The sequence below is a fragment of the Phacochoerus africanus genome, chromosome 6, assembly GCF_016906955.1.
Source record: "Phacochoerus africanus isolate WHEZ1 chromosome 6, ROS_Pafr_v1, whole genome shotgun sequence".
Lineage (NCBI taxonomy): Eukaryota > Metazoa > Chordata > Mammalia > Artiodactyla > Suidae > Phacochoerus > Phacochoerus africanus.
This window is the reverse complement of record NC_062549.1, coordinates 76958698-76975982: the sequence shown is the minus strand read 5'-3', so window position 1 is coordinate 76975982 and position 17285 is coordinate 76958698. Positions and strand designations below refer to the sequence as shown.

Here is a 17285-nt window from a genome sequence, read left to right as displayed (position 1 = left end):
ATTTTAAAATTATGGCATGTACATTTTTAAAAAAAGACGTAAATCTATTACGTACTTAATAGACTATGGTGTAAATATAACTCTGATTGTGCTCTGAGAAACCAAAAAATGTCTGTGATTCACTTTATTGTGATATTCGCTTTATTGCGGTGGTCTAGAACCGATCCTGCAGTATCTTCTAGGTATGCCTGTAATAGAAGGGGGAGAAGAATTAACATTAATTTTGTGCCTTCTGTTTACCAGGGAGGAACTATATGTAATCCTTCCTCAGAGACATGGCAGGTTTAGCTTTGCTCCTCCCTTTTTGTTGATGAGAGGACCTAGAAGCTGGGAAGTCAAGTACTCTAATCAGTCAGTGGTGCACAGCAGGTGTCGTGGCAGTACTGGAATCCCATCCTTTGTGCTTGAAAAATCAGTGCCACTTTTATTACATTCTTACTCTTTTCACATGAGGAAGGAGGAGTGAAATGTTGTAAAAGTTATTAGCACTCTCTGTAGGGCAGAGAGACAAGGAAATTATTATTTTTTTAATTTGGAGGGAGTGATATTTAGAAGTTCCAAGAAGACTGGAGAAATAACTCCTAACCAGGAGTTTTTAGAAAAATGTGGCACGCAGCATATGGTTTTTAGTAATAGTACATCAGTGTTGTAGGTGGCCCACGACCCTGGGAGAAAGAAATTGGGAGTGGCATACACGAATGAGTAAGGCACGACTGTGCAACGTACAGATGTGGGCAGTTCAGATGTGTTGAATTCTGAGGTTTGGAGCCATGTCTTACTCCTGTTACATCCCACACCTAGCTCATTACCTGGGGTGTGGTAACATGTAGGACGTGTGTCTGGATGGATGAGAAGTGCTTTTGAGTGCTCACTCTTTATTCACTTCGAATCCATGCATGTAGAAGGATATGCAAAGATGCTGAGGGATAGAATTAAATTTCTTTTTTTTGTGTGTGTGTGTCTTTTTTCCTTTTCTAGGGCTGCTCCCACAGCATATGGAGGTTTCCAGGCTAGGGGTCTAATCGGAGCTGTAGCTGCCGGCCTACGCCAGAGCCATAGCAACGCGAGATCGGAGCCGCGTCTGCAACCTACACCACAGCTCATGGCAATACCAGATCCTTAACCCACTGAGCAAGGCCAGGGATCGAACCCGCAACCTCATGGTTCCTAGTTAGATTCATTAACCACTGAGCCACGATGGGAACTCCCAGAATTAAGTTTCTTGTATTTTATTAAGCAATATTTCAATCATCTTTGAAAACATCTGTGAAAATGTTTTTTTTTTAAACATTCAAAGGATTTTTAAAAAATTTTCCTAAGGCTTACATTAAAAAAAGTATTGAACCACTGTGAACTTTAGGAGACTGAATGAAGCAGAGGACATTTAAGAACACTGCACAGACCTGGCTCTTGCCTTAGAGATGAAGTGCTGGAGGGCAGAGAAATGAATCCAGCTGCCAGGTTCCCAGGAATAGACCTGAAGCTAGGTGATGCAGTTACTCTTTATGCCACCAGGTGGCAGCAGAGCTACGTGCTGCCCCGCAGGAGGCCCGTCTGACCAGCAGGGGTGCCTGGAGCCCTGGAACTGTCTTCCTTCTGCTTCAAGAAAGCTGAGGACCTGGGTGCAGGTCAACCCCGGAGGTAGGCAGTGTTCAGAGTGAAAGGAAATTCACTGTTAGAGCAAGGAGCTTACGGTCACAGGTCCAGGGTGTATGAAGGAAAATGCCAGCTGCCAAGATCATCAGAGCTGGTCCCAAGGCAAGACTGGGGAGTGGGGGAGCAACCCACAATCCGATTCGTGTTGGAAGTAAGTGAGTTCTTGGCCTCGCGGGTAGGGGTATTTTTCACATGAAGCTATCAGATGTTTACCTCTTCACCTTGCAGTGACGCAAAAACACGTGTCCCATTTTCAAGATTGAAACTGAGGTGTTGAAGCATTTTGCCACTTTGCTCATCCCTGAGACAGGGCCGCTATTGTAAAGTCCTCCTGAGGAGCTTCCTTTTGGGGTTATGAGGGCTTCCTAGGGGAGGGGCATGCTAGATCTTGTACTTGGAGCTTGGCCCTCAGTGCTGAGTGTGGTTTAGCTGTCCCTGGACACAATCCACCCCGCTAACTGTCCCTACTCTGTCTGTCTGGCATGCACCGGGACCCTGGCTGGGGACCCAGGTGCTGGGCCTTGAGCAGGTGGGTTTGTGCACAAGCTCTTCAAGAGCAGAGTCATGTGCTCGCCTGGCTCTCATGCATCATGAGAGCTCATCTTCCAGTGGCCGCTCTGGGCTGGGGGCTGGACATGGGTCCCCATGCCCTCAGGGGACCCTGTGGCTGTGATCCCCTCCTTCGGATCCAACTAGCCTGCACCCCTGCCCCTCCTTCCCGGCTTCAGGTGGCTTTTTCTCATACCCTCAGTTGCAGCAAATCGGTTCTCCAGTCTTTATGTCTTCCTCAGAGGTCACTGTGTGTGTAGTTTTAGTTTTGGTGAGTCTGTGGGAGGACATGGGCTCTGCTGCCTTGGTCTGAAACCCTAATTCCACATCTTTGTATGATTTGGGGAATTCTCTTAGAGTCCCATTTAAACATAGGACTATAAGTGGAGATTCTCAGTCTAAAAGGTAAAGCTATTATGTGAAGCATGACTTGGACCAACAGGAAGCCCTCTGGATGTGTCATCTTGTGCCTGTACCTGCTTTCTCTTCATCCACCGTTACTGAGCGCCAATGGGCACATGTGCCCTGCCCTGGGTTTCAGAGAATGTATGCTCCCTGTCCCCCCCTTGCACAAACTGTGGCCTAGTGTGGGGCTATGGGGATTCAGGGCAGTGCTCCCTTCCTTCTGGAGGTTAGTTTTGAACTTAGCCTGATTATGCCTTAGTTCAGGCGTTATTATAATACAGACCCTGACCTGCATCAAGAAATTGGGTTAAGCTGATCTGAAGTGTGTGGAATGTGTTGATAGGATGGACTTAAGTCTGGGGTGGTCTTGAGCAGAGTGGGAACGGGGTCCATGGTGATGGCCCCTTTGCAGACAGTGCGGAATGCTGGCTGGGGGATTAAGAACTGAAACCGGGGAGTGGGCCTGCAGTGGTGGGTAGCTGGTTAGAAGTTTTACTTTCTTCAGATGGTGAATACTTCTCCTTGCCTTTTAATGTTTTTCATTAGTATTATACGTGTATAAATAGTTTAAAAAAGTCAGACGTACAAGGTTCAAAATAAAAAAAATTTTAGACCACTCTCTGACCCTTTACATCTGTAATTTTCATTTCACGGGGACATTTACCTTTAGAATTTTTAGCTCTTTATTCTATTTATGTATTTTTAAAAATATCAGTTTTTTTTGTTTGTTTGTTTGTTTTTTCTCTTTAGGGCCATACTCAGTCATATGGAGGTTCCCAGTTTATGGGTCGAATTGGAGCTGCAGCTGCTGGCCTACACCACAGCCACAGCAACACGGATCCGAGCCGTGTTGGCAACCCAAATCACAGCTCATGGCCACACCGGATCCTTAACCCACTGAGTGAGGCCAGGGATCAAACCTGCATTTTCATGAATACTAGTTGGGTTTGTTACCACTGAACCACAAAGGAAACTCCTAGGTCTTAGTTTTGTTGGAACAAAATTTCTGATAGTTGAAGAGTGCATGGAAGAAAACTTTTTGGTATCTTAAATGTTTGAAATTGCCTTTATTCTACGCTCCTTCTTAACTGATAAAAATGGCATAGCATTATATGTTGAACATAATATTTTAAAAGCTCCCTTCATTTGTCTTTAATTTTCTAACCCCAGTGTGACAAGTGCTAAGCACATTGGGAGTTCCCCAGTGGCCTAGCAGGTTAAGTATTTGGTGCTGCCACTGTTATGGGTCAGGTTCAGTCTCTGGCCTGGGAACTTCCTCCTACTGCAGACACGGCCAGAAAAAAACCAAAACAACAAAAAAAGACATAAAAGCAACATTCATTTAGACATTTTTTTTTCATTTGTTATACTATGCACTTAATACGCATATTCTTTAGTTCTGGAAATTTATTTTATATTATTTCTTTGATTTTCCCTCCTTGTTTCTTTATTCTTTCATTTTAAAAATCCTAAATGAAATCCTTTGAAGATGATGAATCTCTGAATTATTCCATTAATTTTCCTTTGTATTTCCTCTTTAATCTCTCAAAAAACCTTATTCAGATATAATTTACATTCAATAAAATGCTCAATTTCAAGTCTACAGTTTAATAGGTTTTGACAAATATATGCGCTATGTAACTATCATTATTATCAAGATATGGTATGTGTCTGTCACTCTTTTGTGCCCTTTTGCAGTCAATCCCCTTCCCCCTTTCCTTGGCCCTTGGAAATCACTGATTTGCTTTCTGTTGCTCCAGTATTTTCCTTGGAATTCATGTAAATCATCATATGGTACATCATCTTTGATGTTTGCTTCTATCACTTAGCAAAATGCTTTTGGGATTCATTAATGTTGTTGCCTGAATCAGCAGTTGGTTTTTCTTCTTTGTTGAGTAGTATGGCATTGTATGGGCGTACCACAATTTGTTTATTCATTCACCAATTAAGGGACATTTGAGTCATTTCTGGTTTTTGACTGTTATGAATGTAAGTTATATAAACAGTCATGTACAAGTCTTTTACAGGATATATGTTTTTATTTCTCCTTGATAAACACCTAGGAGTGAAATTGCCAGGTTGTGTGGCGATTGTGTAATTGCTGGCTGCTTTCGCCAGCAGCTGTGCCATTTCACATCCCCATGAGCAATGTGTAGGAATTCTAGTTACTCTGTTTTCTTGTTTACACTTGGCGTTATCAGCCTTTTAAATTTTACCCTTCTGGTGTGTGTAGTGATCTTTCTTTGTGGTTTTAGTTTTCATTTCCCTAATGACTATTGATATTTTCCATTCATATATCTTTTGCGGCATGGTGTCTTTTCAAATCTCATTTTCTATTGGGTGTTTGCAGTCCTAGAATGATAGGAGTTTTTTTTGTATATATCCTGGGCATAATGTATTCATATATATATTTCCTCCCAGTCTGTAGCTTGCCTTTTCGTTTTCTTAATGGTGAGACTTTCAACAGGCAGAAATTTTTAATTTGATGAAGTTCTATTTTTCTTTTTATGACATATATTTCAAGTGCTATCTAAGAAATCTCTGCCTAGCCCAGTGATAAGACTTTTTATGTTTTCTTTTAGGAGCTTATAGTTTTAGTTCTTACCTTGGGTCTATTTGACATATATAAAGTTATTTTTGGTGTATGGTAGTAGGTAACAGCTAAAGTTCACTTTGTATGGATAGCCAATTATTCCATCACCCTTTGTTGAAAGTCTACCCTTTTCCCATTGAAATACTTTGAATTGAAAAGGCTAGACTTTTGTTGAAAATCATTCAATCATATATGTGTGGGAGTATTTCTGCACTCTCTATTTTCTTTCATCGACCTCTGTGTCTATTTGTATGCCAAACACACTGTCTTGATTACTGTAGCTTCATAATAAGCCTTGAAACCAGAAAGTACCAGATCTTCCAGCTTTGTTCTTTTTCAAAATTGCTCTGGTTAGTCTAAGTTCTTTTTCCTCCTCTTCTTCAAACTCTGCTCAACCAGCCGGAGACCAAAACTCTGAGTGCCTCGCTTGGAATTTTCCACTTTCCACCATTATGGAGCATGCAGCCAGGGAAGTAGCCTTGGGGCTTGTACTCCTGTGTGTAAAGAGAACCATGAAAGATGCAGGCGTCGAGATTCAGCTTAGTGCTCAGAGGTAGAGAGCAGAGAGTGCCACAGAGACATGCGCAGCGGCCCTGCCATCCATCACTCCAGCATCATCTTGAGTCTCACTTTGGTATTTTGCTACTGCAGGGGACAGAAAGCAAAAAGAAAGGCTTTTCTGGCAAGATTAGAGAAGCCGTTCTCTTCCATTAGTTCCGTGTCTCTACCACTCAGTTATTTTATGGCTACTTCTGATTTCACACAATCCATCTTCTTCACACAGTAGTAGCTGCGATGCAGCAGCCTTTGCTGGTTGCCCTGCTTGAAATAAGATTTCCAGTGGTTTACTCCCAAATGTTTGTGATTTATATTGGGCCGACACCCACCAGTATAAATTTCCTCATAGGCACTACTGTCATCAGTGGCTGCATAACTACGTCCTGAGGCTGATTCCCTTTCTCTTGTGCATGGATTGCCACCATTCAGGTGTGTAGATAAGAACAGGCACCATTTCTCTAATTTTGTACCTTGGGAGATCAGTTTCCATTCATGAAATTTGCAAAATTGATAACAGCATTTTCATGTAATCCTTAAGTGAGTTATTAGCCTAATTCATTCTTCCTCAACATTTTTCATCATTGCCGTCTACTAATGAGAGAAATTAAGTACTGAGGAATGATATTTTGTTGGATAGTGTTGAGTTTAGAAGAGCCATGAACCATTGTAATGTTTAAGCCTTTTGCCCTCCAAGAACCAATTTCCTCCTTTGGGAGTGCTGTTGCCCTTGTTGAGAATGTGCGGTCTACTTGGTAGAAAAGAGGTAATTCTGTAACAGTTGCAATGGCAGTAATAACTTTCCTTCGTTAAGTGATTCTTATATACCGGACATTGTACTATGTACTTGATTAGGTTTATCTTGTATAGCCCTTATAAAAGCCATGTGTATAATTTCCATCTTCTGAATGAAGAAACTGCTATAGAGAGGTTGTTACCTTATCTGAAACATAGGTTCAAAGTGTAGATCTCAGGAAGCTTCTCTGTGGACCTCAGAGATCTCATTCTACTGCTTTCTTCTCCTCACAATAAATTAATCGAAAAGTGTCATTCTATGGCCAGTGATGCACAATTTATTGTGGGGCTTCAAGTCCCAACATATCGACTCCTAGGAATGCCTCTGTTCTTCCTGTTTAACATTTCTTATAGGTCTTCAAATGTATGTATGTATAAATGTGTGTATGTATGTATGTATTTTTGGTCTATGAGTTGCTAATAGTTTACTGGGAAGAACAATTGGCAAGTGATTATAAGGAACTCTGGAAGTATAAAGGGTGATAATTCTAGAGAGGATTATTATAGCCGCAACATGAAAACATTTTGTTTTGGAAGAATTCAGGCACAATTTCCCTATATCCTGATCCTCTGAAAGAGCTCCTCATCTATAATATACAATTATCCATTTAAAGTTTTACTATTTTTCCTTTTACATGTTTGCCTATTTAAGATGGTAAAAGTAATATAACACATGATAAAAATCAAATAGAGTAGACAAAAATAAGATGAAAAGTTAACTTTTCTTCAGCTCCAACTTCTAAATTCTACTCAGATAGTTTCAGTTTTTCCCTGAATTTAAAATGCATTTATCAGCATGTGTAGATATATCTATGGATATTCCTTTTATTTAAAAACTTGAGAGTATAGCATTAAAATTGCATTATATCTTGTCTAAGTCATTCTTTAAAAATTGTTGTGTAGCATTTCATCATGGCTGTTTCATTATTTCTTTGACTCACTTTGTAGTAAAAGATATATGGCTAGGTCCAACTATTCACTATTCTAGGGAGTCTTTTGAAGAATGTTCTAAGTACACATAGTTTGGCGTCTTTGTGAGTATACTTGTACAGTAAATTAGAGGAATAAGACTGTTAGATCAAAGGGTGTATAAATTTTCATTGCCAAATTGCCCTCCAAAAAGGGTACAGGAAACTACCCTGATACCAAACAGTGTTTGAGAAGGTCCACTCTCACAGCACTAGATATTCTAAAACTAAAGATTTTGCCAATCTGATATATGAAAAGCAATGTCTTGTTTTGATTTGCCTTTCTTTAGTTATAAGAGGTTGAGTATGTGTGTGTATGTGTTTTCATGAATTGCTTATTCATATTCTTGCTCATTTTTCTATTGTGAAATCCCTGTTTAGTTATGTTTCATTGATTGTATGAGCTATTTGCAAATGAAAGCAATTAGTCCTTTTCATTTGTATGGCAGTTCAACTTAACCAGTTTAGTTATGGCTTTTACAGATTTTTGATAATTTGATGTTTAAAACAGTCCATTGTATTGAGGTATAATTCACATAAACAAAATGCATACATTAGAAGTTTGCAGTGTGTTTACCTGTATGACTACCACTTTGATCAAGACATAGATTGCTTTTATCATTCTAAAAGTTGCCTCACGTGTTTTGGAGAAAATCCCACCATCCCTGGCCCTAGGAAAGAAGTTTTTGCTTTTTGTTTCTACATATGTATTTGCATTTCTTAGGACATCATGTATGGCATCATAAGGTACACACTCCTTCGTGGACTAGGATTTTGATTTGCATTGAGCTGGATATACTGGAAATTTTCTATTTTTCTGAGGTGCATTCATTTACATTACAAAGTTTGCTTATATAGTCACCTTTTGTATCAGTTTCTGAGGACTGCTATAACAAATTAACATAGAGCGGCTTGAAACAAAAGAATTTCTTCTGTCATAATTTTGGATGCTGGAAGTCTGAGCTCTTTGGCTTGCAGCTGTGTATTTCCTATCTCTGGTCAGCATTCTTTCCTCTGTCTCCCCATCTCTTCTCTTTTTAAAAGACACCAGTCATTGGGAGTACCCCTCGTGGCTCAGTGGTAGCGAACCTGACTAGGATCCATGAGACCATGGTTTCGATCCCTGGCTTTGCTCAGTGGATTAAGGATCCAGCATTGTTGTGAGCTGTGGTGTAGGTCGAAGACAAGCTCAGATTCCACGTTGCTGTGGCTATGGTGTAGGATGGCAGAGCCCTAGCCTGGGAACTTCCATATGCTGCACCTGTATTCCTAAAAAGCAAATTAAATAAATAAAATAAAATGAGATAAAACAAAATAAAATAAAATAAAGTAAAATAAAATAAGATACCAGTCATGGTTGACTAAGCCCAGCCTACTCAGGTGTGACTTCATCCTAACTAATGACATTTCTAGAGGTCCTGTTTCTAGATAAGGTCATATTCACGAAGGAGGGGACAACCCACCACTGTTCTTCTGGCCCCAGAAAATGCATGCCCTTCTCGTGTGTGAAATGCATTTATCACATCCCAACATTCTCCAAAGTCTTCATCATTCCAGCATCAACTTTAAGTCTAAAATATCATTTAAACATAATCATCTCAAAAAGTTTGGAATCCCATATTTGGTATCCTCTAAATCAGGTGTGGGTGAGACACTAGTTATAATCCATCCTGGGCCCAGATTCCTCTCCGTCCACAGACCTGTGCAGCCCGAACACAGGTTACCTGCTTCCACAACACAGTGCTGGGACAGGTGTTCCCTTTCCAGAAGGGAGAAACTAGAAGGAAAAAAGGAGTCACATGTCCCAAGCATGTCTGAAACCCCACAGGGCAATTCCATTCCATTTCAGGGCCTGAGAACGCATCTGTTGTTCCCTGCTTTGTTCTCCAGCCTTGGCGGGGCAGCTGTAGCCCCCGCCCTACTGCCCACCACAGCAGGGACTCCACTGTCTCTGAGCCTTGGAATCCTTCTTCCTTCATTTCATCCCTTCTCCATCCATATCATCTACTGGAAAAAAATTCTTGAAAAGCTCACTAGTCTTCTGTGGATGATGTGGGGGTCCAGTCATCAGATGCACAGTTCTCCACGGGGCTGTCCTGGCTGACTCCACCTCTGCTTCTGGCTTCTGCTGGATGGCGAGTGGATGCCTCAGTCATGTGCCCTTGGCTCTTTGCCAGATCAAGGCATCTGGGGAGACTGAGAATATTCCAAATCATCATGCACTGGTTCCTTTTTACTTAATTCCTTCCTCAATCTACTCTTGACTCTTGTTGTTTTTTTTTTTTTTTTCTATTTGGCCGTATCCATGGCATGTGGAATTTCCTGGACCAGGGGTGGAACCCACGCCACACGCCACGGTATCAACATAATGCCAGATCCTTAACCTGCTATGCCTCATGGGAACCCCTTCCTCTTGAGTGTTTACCATAAGCAGAAAAAACAGGACACACCTTCCACACTTTGACTGGGAATCTCATTAAGCAGACATCTAAGTTCGCCACCTGTAAGTTTTATTTCCACCACCAAGTAATGGTGCACAGTTCAGCCAAGTTCTCTTCCATTTTGTAACAGGAATAGCTTTTACTCCAGTTTCAGCTAAGGGTATTTCTCATTTTTATCGTTTCCAATAATGAGTTTCTATCATGAATGTGTATTTAATTTTGCCAAATGTGCTTTTTTTGGATCAGACACTGTTCTTGGGATGAGCCTGAAGGTTGTGGTTGACTTGATTTGGTAGTATTTTTGCTGAGAGTATTTTCATTTTGACATCAGAGTGTGCTCGTCTTACATGATGAATTGGGAATTATTCTGAAGGGTTTGTGTAGGATTGGCATTGGTTGTTTCTTAGAGGTTTGGTAGAAAATTCACCATCTGGGTCTGCAGTTCTTTGTGAAAAAGAGTGAACTATATGATTTTTATTTATTTATTTTTATTTTTTTGTCTTTTTTTGCTATTTCTTGGGCCTCTGCTGCGGCATATGGAGGTTCCCAGGCTAGGGGTCTAATCGGAGCTCTAGCTGCCAGCCTATGCCAGAGCCACAGCAACGCAGGATCCGAGCTGTGTCTGCAACCCACACCACAGCTCACGGCAACACCGGATCGTTAACCCACTGAGCAAGGCCAGGGATCGAACCTGCAACCTCATGGTTCCTAGTCGGATTCGTTAACCACTGCGCCATGACGGGAACTCCTGATTTTTTTTTTAAAGATAAAGAGCTATTCAGATTTCTTAGTTATTTTGTGTAGGTTATGGTAATTTGAATCTTTCATCAAGCTATTCGTCCACTCCCTGCATCCTGCTTTTTTCTAGTCCATTGATTCAGCTCTTCAACACACTCATTCAAATTGGGACCTAATACAGTATGAATGTTAAGAATGCTTTTAGGGAGTTCCCTGGTGGTGCAGCAGATTAAGGATCCGATGGTTTGGGTTGTTGCTGTGGTATAGTTTTGATCCCTGGCCCAGGAACTTGCACATGCTGCAGTGAGGCCAAAAAAGAAAGAAAAGAAAGACTTTTAGAATTTTATCTACCCACCTCCATTCTCCTATAATGTTGCTGAGCAAGCTGGGTTAGGTGCCCTATAAATTTCTGAAATCATCTGTCTCATTCTTTTCTTGGCTTCTGTTTTACAAAGATGATGGCACAAAGTTTTGTACAGTCTTTAATTTTTATTGTTTTTTTTTAGCCAGTTCTTTTTTTAAAAGTTAAAATATAAAGAAAAATTTATTTTGTTAACTTTTCTGTGACCTGGCCTCACTTCCCCCAAATCTTACATTAAGAATGTTCTGATTTTTCTTCCCTTTTGGTGTGTTGGCCTTCCGACCTCATAGATTACAGGCCAATGGAGGACAAAAATGTCACTCTGTGACCTCCAGCCACTCCTCCCCATGGCACTGGACACCCAGCAATGACTCAGTGACTTACTGGCTGTCAATTGATCTAAGTTATAAACTAAAAGATGAATCTTGGTTCAGGATCTTTAGAATCTGCTCCAGTTTTTACAACACTCTCTTCCAAGATTAAAGTTTTAATGATTTAAAGAGGTGCAAAACCTATGGTAAACAGACATCATATTTCATTATTTTCATTTTATTTCTATTCTTGTACTTTTCATCCTTTTCCATAGTAGTTGTTAGAAAATGCAATTTCTTTCTCTATTGATTTGGTCCTTGTACATTTAGTAAGTATTGATTCTCCCCTGAACTCTTTTGCTACATTTCTAAGAAAGCAAAAGCTTAAAAGCTTTATTTCATTTTATTCAAACAAGCACTAACATACCAGTTATTCTACAGAGTCTAGGATTTTCCCAGCTCTATAGTTTGTAACTGCAATTTAGCGCCTTCTGCCATTGTTAAAGATAGCCTATCCATCTGTTTCAATTTTTAAAAATGATGTTTTTATTTACTAACTGGTTGTCTACCAAGATGAAACTTATTGTGGCTTTTGCCATGTGTTGGAAAGATAAAGTACAGTTTCCTGTTTTAAAGTAGATTAAAAAATGGACATTCATTTAACATGTGTTTATTGTACCATATAAGTAAAATTTACACCTAGAATTTGAATAATATTTAGTTCAAATATGGGAGAGAGAAAAATCAGCCTAAAGAGTAGAATGTTATTTAAGGCTGTAGTTCTGAATTATATTGCCTCATTTCTTCATTCTTTTTATTTTATTTTATTTTATTTTATTTTATTTTATTTTATTTTATTTTATTTTATTTTTATTTACTTATTTTTTTGTCTTTTGTTGTTGTTGTGGCTATTTCTTGGGCCACTCCCGCGGCATATGGAGGTTCCCAGGCTAGGGGTCGAATCAGAGCTGTAGCCACCGGCCTACGCCAGAGCCACAGCAACGCGGAATCCGAGCCGCGTCTGCAACCTACACCACAGCTCACGGCAACGCTGGATCGTTAACCCACTGAGCAAGGGCAGGGACCGAACCCGCAACCTCATGGTTCCTAGTCAGATTCGTTAACCACTGCGCCACGATGGGAACTCCCATTTCTTCATTCTTTAAAAAAACCTTGAGTTTGTTTCTCTAATTTCTCATTACTTCAATTTTATTATTGATCAACTATTGATGTTTACTCCAAAGCAAGCTGGCAAAATTAAATTGACATCCTAGGAAGTAATGTCACACCACTATCAGTGTGTTACGATATTTAGTTAATCTCAGTTATATTTACCAGGAACCATATACTTTATAGTGCTGTTTTTATTTGCTTCTGGGTGATACCACATTTGCTTAACATTTGTGGAACTCAGTTACTTTATTAATTTGGAATATTTAAAACAATAGTTTAAGCAAATATACCAGAATACTTTTGAAATTCCTTCTAACTTATCTGATTACAATTTTTACATTTATATAAATAATTACACATTTTTTATTTTGGAAAATAAACATCTAAGCTTAAAGGATATTGAAAGGTATAATTCTGAATGTACATGTTATATGTCAGAGCTAAGAAATTGGAGTGTTTTGTCAAAATGCTAGGAACTTAAGGTAATTATTATAGCGATTCTCTCTGAGTCCAGGCAGGACCAACTATTACAGAATAATGGTATCTCTCTAACCTTATTAAAGATCTTCTGGATATATTCTCATGGTTACATTGTAGGACATGATCATTTTATTAAGTGTTTTAAAACCCAAATCTAAATCTTGGGTTATAGCCCTTTGCCAGAGGAGATGGAGAAGAGTAAGTTATGTCCATCCTGACCTCTCCTGGCTCTATGATGATCTGTTCTTCTGAGTCTTCCACTGTTATGAGTTGCTGCAATGCTGTGTGTCATTTTTGTTTCTATAGGTGGTAACTGGAAGGTTTCCATAATCACCAGTGACTTGCCAAATGCAGGGACCAGCTCACAGGTTTATATTATACTCTATGGACGACTTAGGAGTTCAGCTCCCATATATCTGTATGGAACAGATGGAGCTCGATTTCAGGATGGCCAGGAAGACGTATTTACTGTAAGTAGTAAAACTGAGTAAAACCTGGTAATGTAAGCTGGTAGATACTTTGCAATGGATGTAGTCTATCAAATTGGGCACATCCTATTATAACAACATGTGTCCTGTAGAAGATCAATCAAAAGTGATTCATAGAGGACTATGCTCAGGCACAAGCAAAGCTGCAGTACAATAAGAGACAACAGCTAGAGAGAAACACTAGATGACAACATTTGTTGTTTCTGTACTTGTGGCTGTCAGGAGCAAGGGCTGTCAGGAGCAAGGGCTGTGCCTTTCTGTCTGAGGCTCTAACAGATTAGTCTCAAAGTCAAGGTCAAAAAGGGAAAATAAATGATCAAATAAAGGAAGGCAAAGAAGCTTTCATCGAGTTATTGGGTCATGACACATGAGATGATCCATTGAGATCAAGATCGAGACCTGGGGAGAAATAGAGGTAGCCAAGATGCTCCAGTGTCGTGTTGTTAAACCTGAGTCAGGAAGATCAGCAGTCAAAGGCGAGGTTTGGAACGAGTCAGCATCAGGCACCACAGGTGCTTAGTAATGTCTTTTGAACCAATGACTGGATGCACAGAGGGATTGTTTTGAACTGGATAGAGACAGAAAATAAAATCACAATCAGAAAAAAGTGTCCTTTGTGGCAGTGAGGGATGGACTGGGGGTTGGGATCAGCACATTCACACTGAGGTCTATGGAATAATTGGCCAATGGGGTCCTGCTGTACAGCACAGGGAACTCTACCCAATATTCTGTGATCATCTATATGGGAGAAGAATCAGAAAGAGAATGGATGTGTGTACATGTATAGCTGAATCACTGTATTGTACAGCAGAAATTATCTGCTTGTACATCAACTATACTTCAATAAAACTTTAAAAAATGAAAAAAAGAAGAAAGAAGTGTCCATAAGTATCCGAAATCTTTGCAGGATACCCTTACATGTGATCCCGGGTGTGTGGTTTACTATAGCCTGTGTACTCAGCCCATGTATATCACAGGAGAGGCTGAACTGTTTGGTACCAAACTAATAGTTTAATTTGAACTATCCTTTCCATGCTTTCTATGTGAGTCAGTATGTATGTATGTATGTATTTGTCTTTTTGCCTTTTCTAGGGCCGCTCCTGCGGCATATGGAGGTTCCCAGGCTAGGGGTTGAATCGGAGCTGTAGCCACCGGTGTACACCAGAGCCACAGCAACATGGGATCCAAGCTGCGTCTGCAACCTACACCACAGCTCACGGCAATGCTGGGTCCTTAACCCGCTGGGCAAGGCCAGGGATTGAACCCGCAACCTCATGGTTCCTAGTCGGATCTGTTAACCACTGAGCCACGACGGGAACTTCTGTGAGTCAGTATTTAAAGAAACTCTTTTGTTGATGGCCAATAATATATAAAAATTAACAACAAAGATTTTGATATTTTGCATGTGTAGGAAATAATTTTAGAGATGAATGTACTACAAGAGTCTGAACTGTTTTTGTTGCTGTTTTGCTATTTTATTGTTTCAAATTTACTTTTAAATTCAATTATACTTTCACACAGTGAATATATTTTGAATATTCTTTATAAGAGAGGAGCACCTATACCCTCCCAGTCACTTTTCCTTCTCTCACAGGAAACTGTTTTAAATTTGTTGCTTTTTTTTCTGAGCACTGTTACCTACATTTCAGCTCTTTTTGTTGGTTTGGCCTATTTTTTTTTTTTTTTGGTCTTTTTGTCTTTTTAGGGCTGCACCTGAGGCATGTGGAGGTTCCCAGGCTGGGGGTCCAATTGGAGCTGCAGCCGCTGGCCTGTGCCACAGCCACGTCAACGCAGGATCTGAGCCATGTCTGAGACCTACACCACAGCTTACACCAATGCTTTACCCATGGAACAAGGCCAGGTATCAAAGCCGCATCCTCATGGATGCTAGTCTGGTTTGTTAACTACTGAGCCGTGATGGGAACTCAGGTTTGGCCTATTTTTTAATTGGGTTGTTTTTCTTTTTGTTATTGCATTGTAAGGCTACTTTATACGTTGTAAATACTAGACCCTTACCAGAAATATGATTTGCAGGAGTTCCTGTTGTGGTGCAACAGGATCAGCAGTGTCTTGGGAGCACTGGGACACCCAGCCTGGCACAGTGGGCTCAGGATGAAGCGTTGCCGCACTCGCGGCTTGGATCTGATCCCTGGCTCAGGAACTCCATATGTTGCAGGGTGGCCAAAAATGGGAAAAAAAATATGAATTGCAGATATTTTCTCCTATTTTGTGGGTTATCTTTTCACTCTTTTGATAGTATCTTTTAATGTACAGGAATTTTTAGTTTTGTTAATGTCCAGTTTATCTATTTTTTTCTTTTGTTCCCTGTGTTTTTGCTGTCATATCTAAGAAATTATTGCCAAAGCCAAGGTCATGAACACTTAGCCCTTTGTTTTCTTCTGTATTAGTTCTTTGATCCATTTTGAGTTAAATTTTATACATGGTCTATGAGGTAAAATTCCAATTCCATTCTTTTTTGTGATACCTAGTCCTTGCTCTGCTTTTTGAGTCCATTTTGATAGTTTGTGTGATTCTAAAGATTTGTCCATTTCATCTAGGTTATCTAATTTGCTGGCACACAATTGTTCATGATATTCCTTTATAATTCTTTTTGTTTGAATAAGGTTAGTAGTAATGTCCGTATTTTCACTTATGCTTTTGGTAATGTGAGTTTGCCTTCTTTTTTTCCTTAGGCTAGCTAAATGTTTGTTAATTTGGTTCTCCTTTTCAAAGAACCAGTGTTTGGTTTAGTAGATTGTATTGTTTTTCTATTCTGCTTCATCTCCATTCTAATCTGTTATTTCCTTTCTTCTGCTAGCTTTGCACTTAGCTTACTCCTCTTTTATCCTAGTTCTGTAAGTTGCAAAGCTAGGTTATTTATTTGAGAACCTCCTTCTTCCTCCTCTTCCCACTTTCTTCCTACTCCCCTCCCCTTCTTCTTCCTTCATTCTCTCCCTCCTATCTCCTCCCCCTTCCTTCATTCTCTCCCTCCTATCTCCTCCCCCTTCTCCCTCTCCACAGAGTCTCTGAATTTATTAGATCAGAATCTCTAAGGAAGTTTTCTCTCACAGCCAGCTTGCCAGTCTAGTCGATGAATGTTCAGCTGACGTGATTTCTTCCTTTTAAGTATTTCATATTTCACATATTTTATAGAATTACAGCTAAAATTTCCCTCTGAACTCTAGTATGAGTCCATACTTATGTGAATCACTAGTTTTTCATATGTTTTTTATTCTTCTCAAGGTATTTTAAAGTTTCCCTTTCAGTTTCTTTGACTCATTCACTACTTAAGTGTATATAATTTAATTTACACATATTTGTAGATTTTTCAGTTTTCTTTCTTGTATTTATTTCTATTTTCCCATTCCATTGTAGCTAGAAAAGATACTCAGTATGACTTCACACCTATTCAATTTTCAAAACCTGTTTTGTGACATAGCATATATTCTATCCTTGAGAATGTTCTAAGTACATTTGAGAAAACTATATTTTGCTGCTGTTGAGTGGAATGCTTTATAAATGGCTCTAGTTGGTATATGATGTTGTTCAGTTCCTCTATTTCCTTACTGATCTTCTGTTTAGTTGTTCTACTGAAGTCTCCAATGACTATTGCAGACTATTTCTCTATTCAATTATGTACATTTTTGCTTCATGTATTTTGGCACTCTGTCATTAGGTGTGTACATTTTTATAAATATAAAATCTTGTTAATGGATTGATCACTTTATTAACATACAATGCCCTAGTATATAAGGTTTTAACAATCGATTTT

At 39.6% G+C, this 17285-nt stretch overlaps 1 protein-coding gene across 2 annotated transcripts in view; it reads left to right on the top strand.

The window, feature by feature from the left end:
* LOC125129319 (uncharacterized) overlaps positions 1-17285 on the top strand; it is a 94152-nt gene that overhangs the window by 20211 nt on the left and 56656 nt on the right. For both annotated transcript variants that reach the window (XM_047783913.1, XM_047783912.1), the window contains exon 4: positions 13332-13495. In XM_047783913.1, the coding sequence (XP_047639869.1) occupies positions 13332-13495 (164 nt within the window). The remainder of the gene's footprint in view (positions 1-13331; positions 13496-17285) is intronic.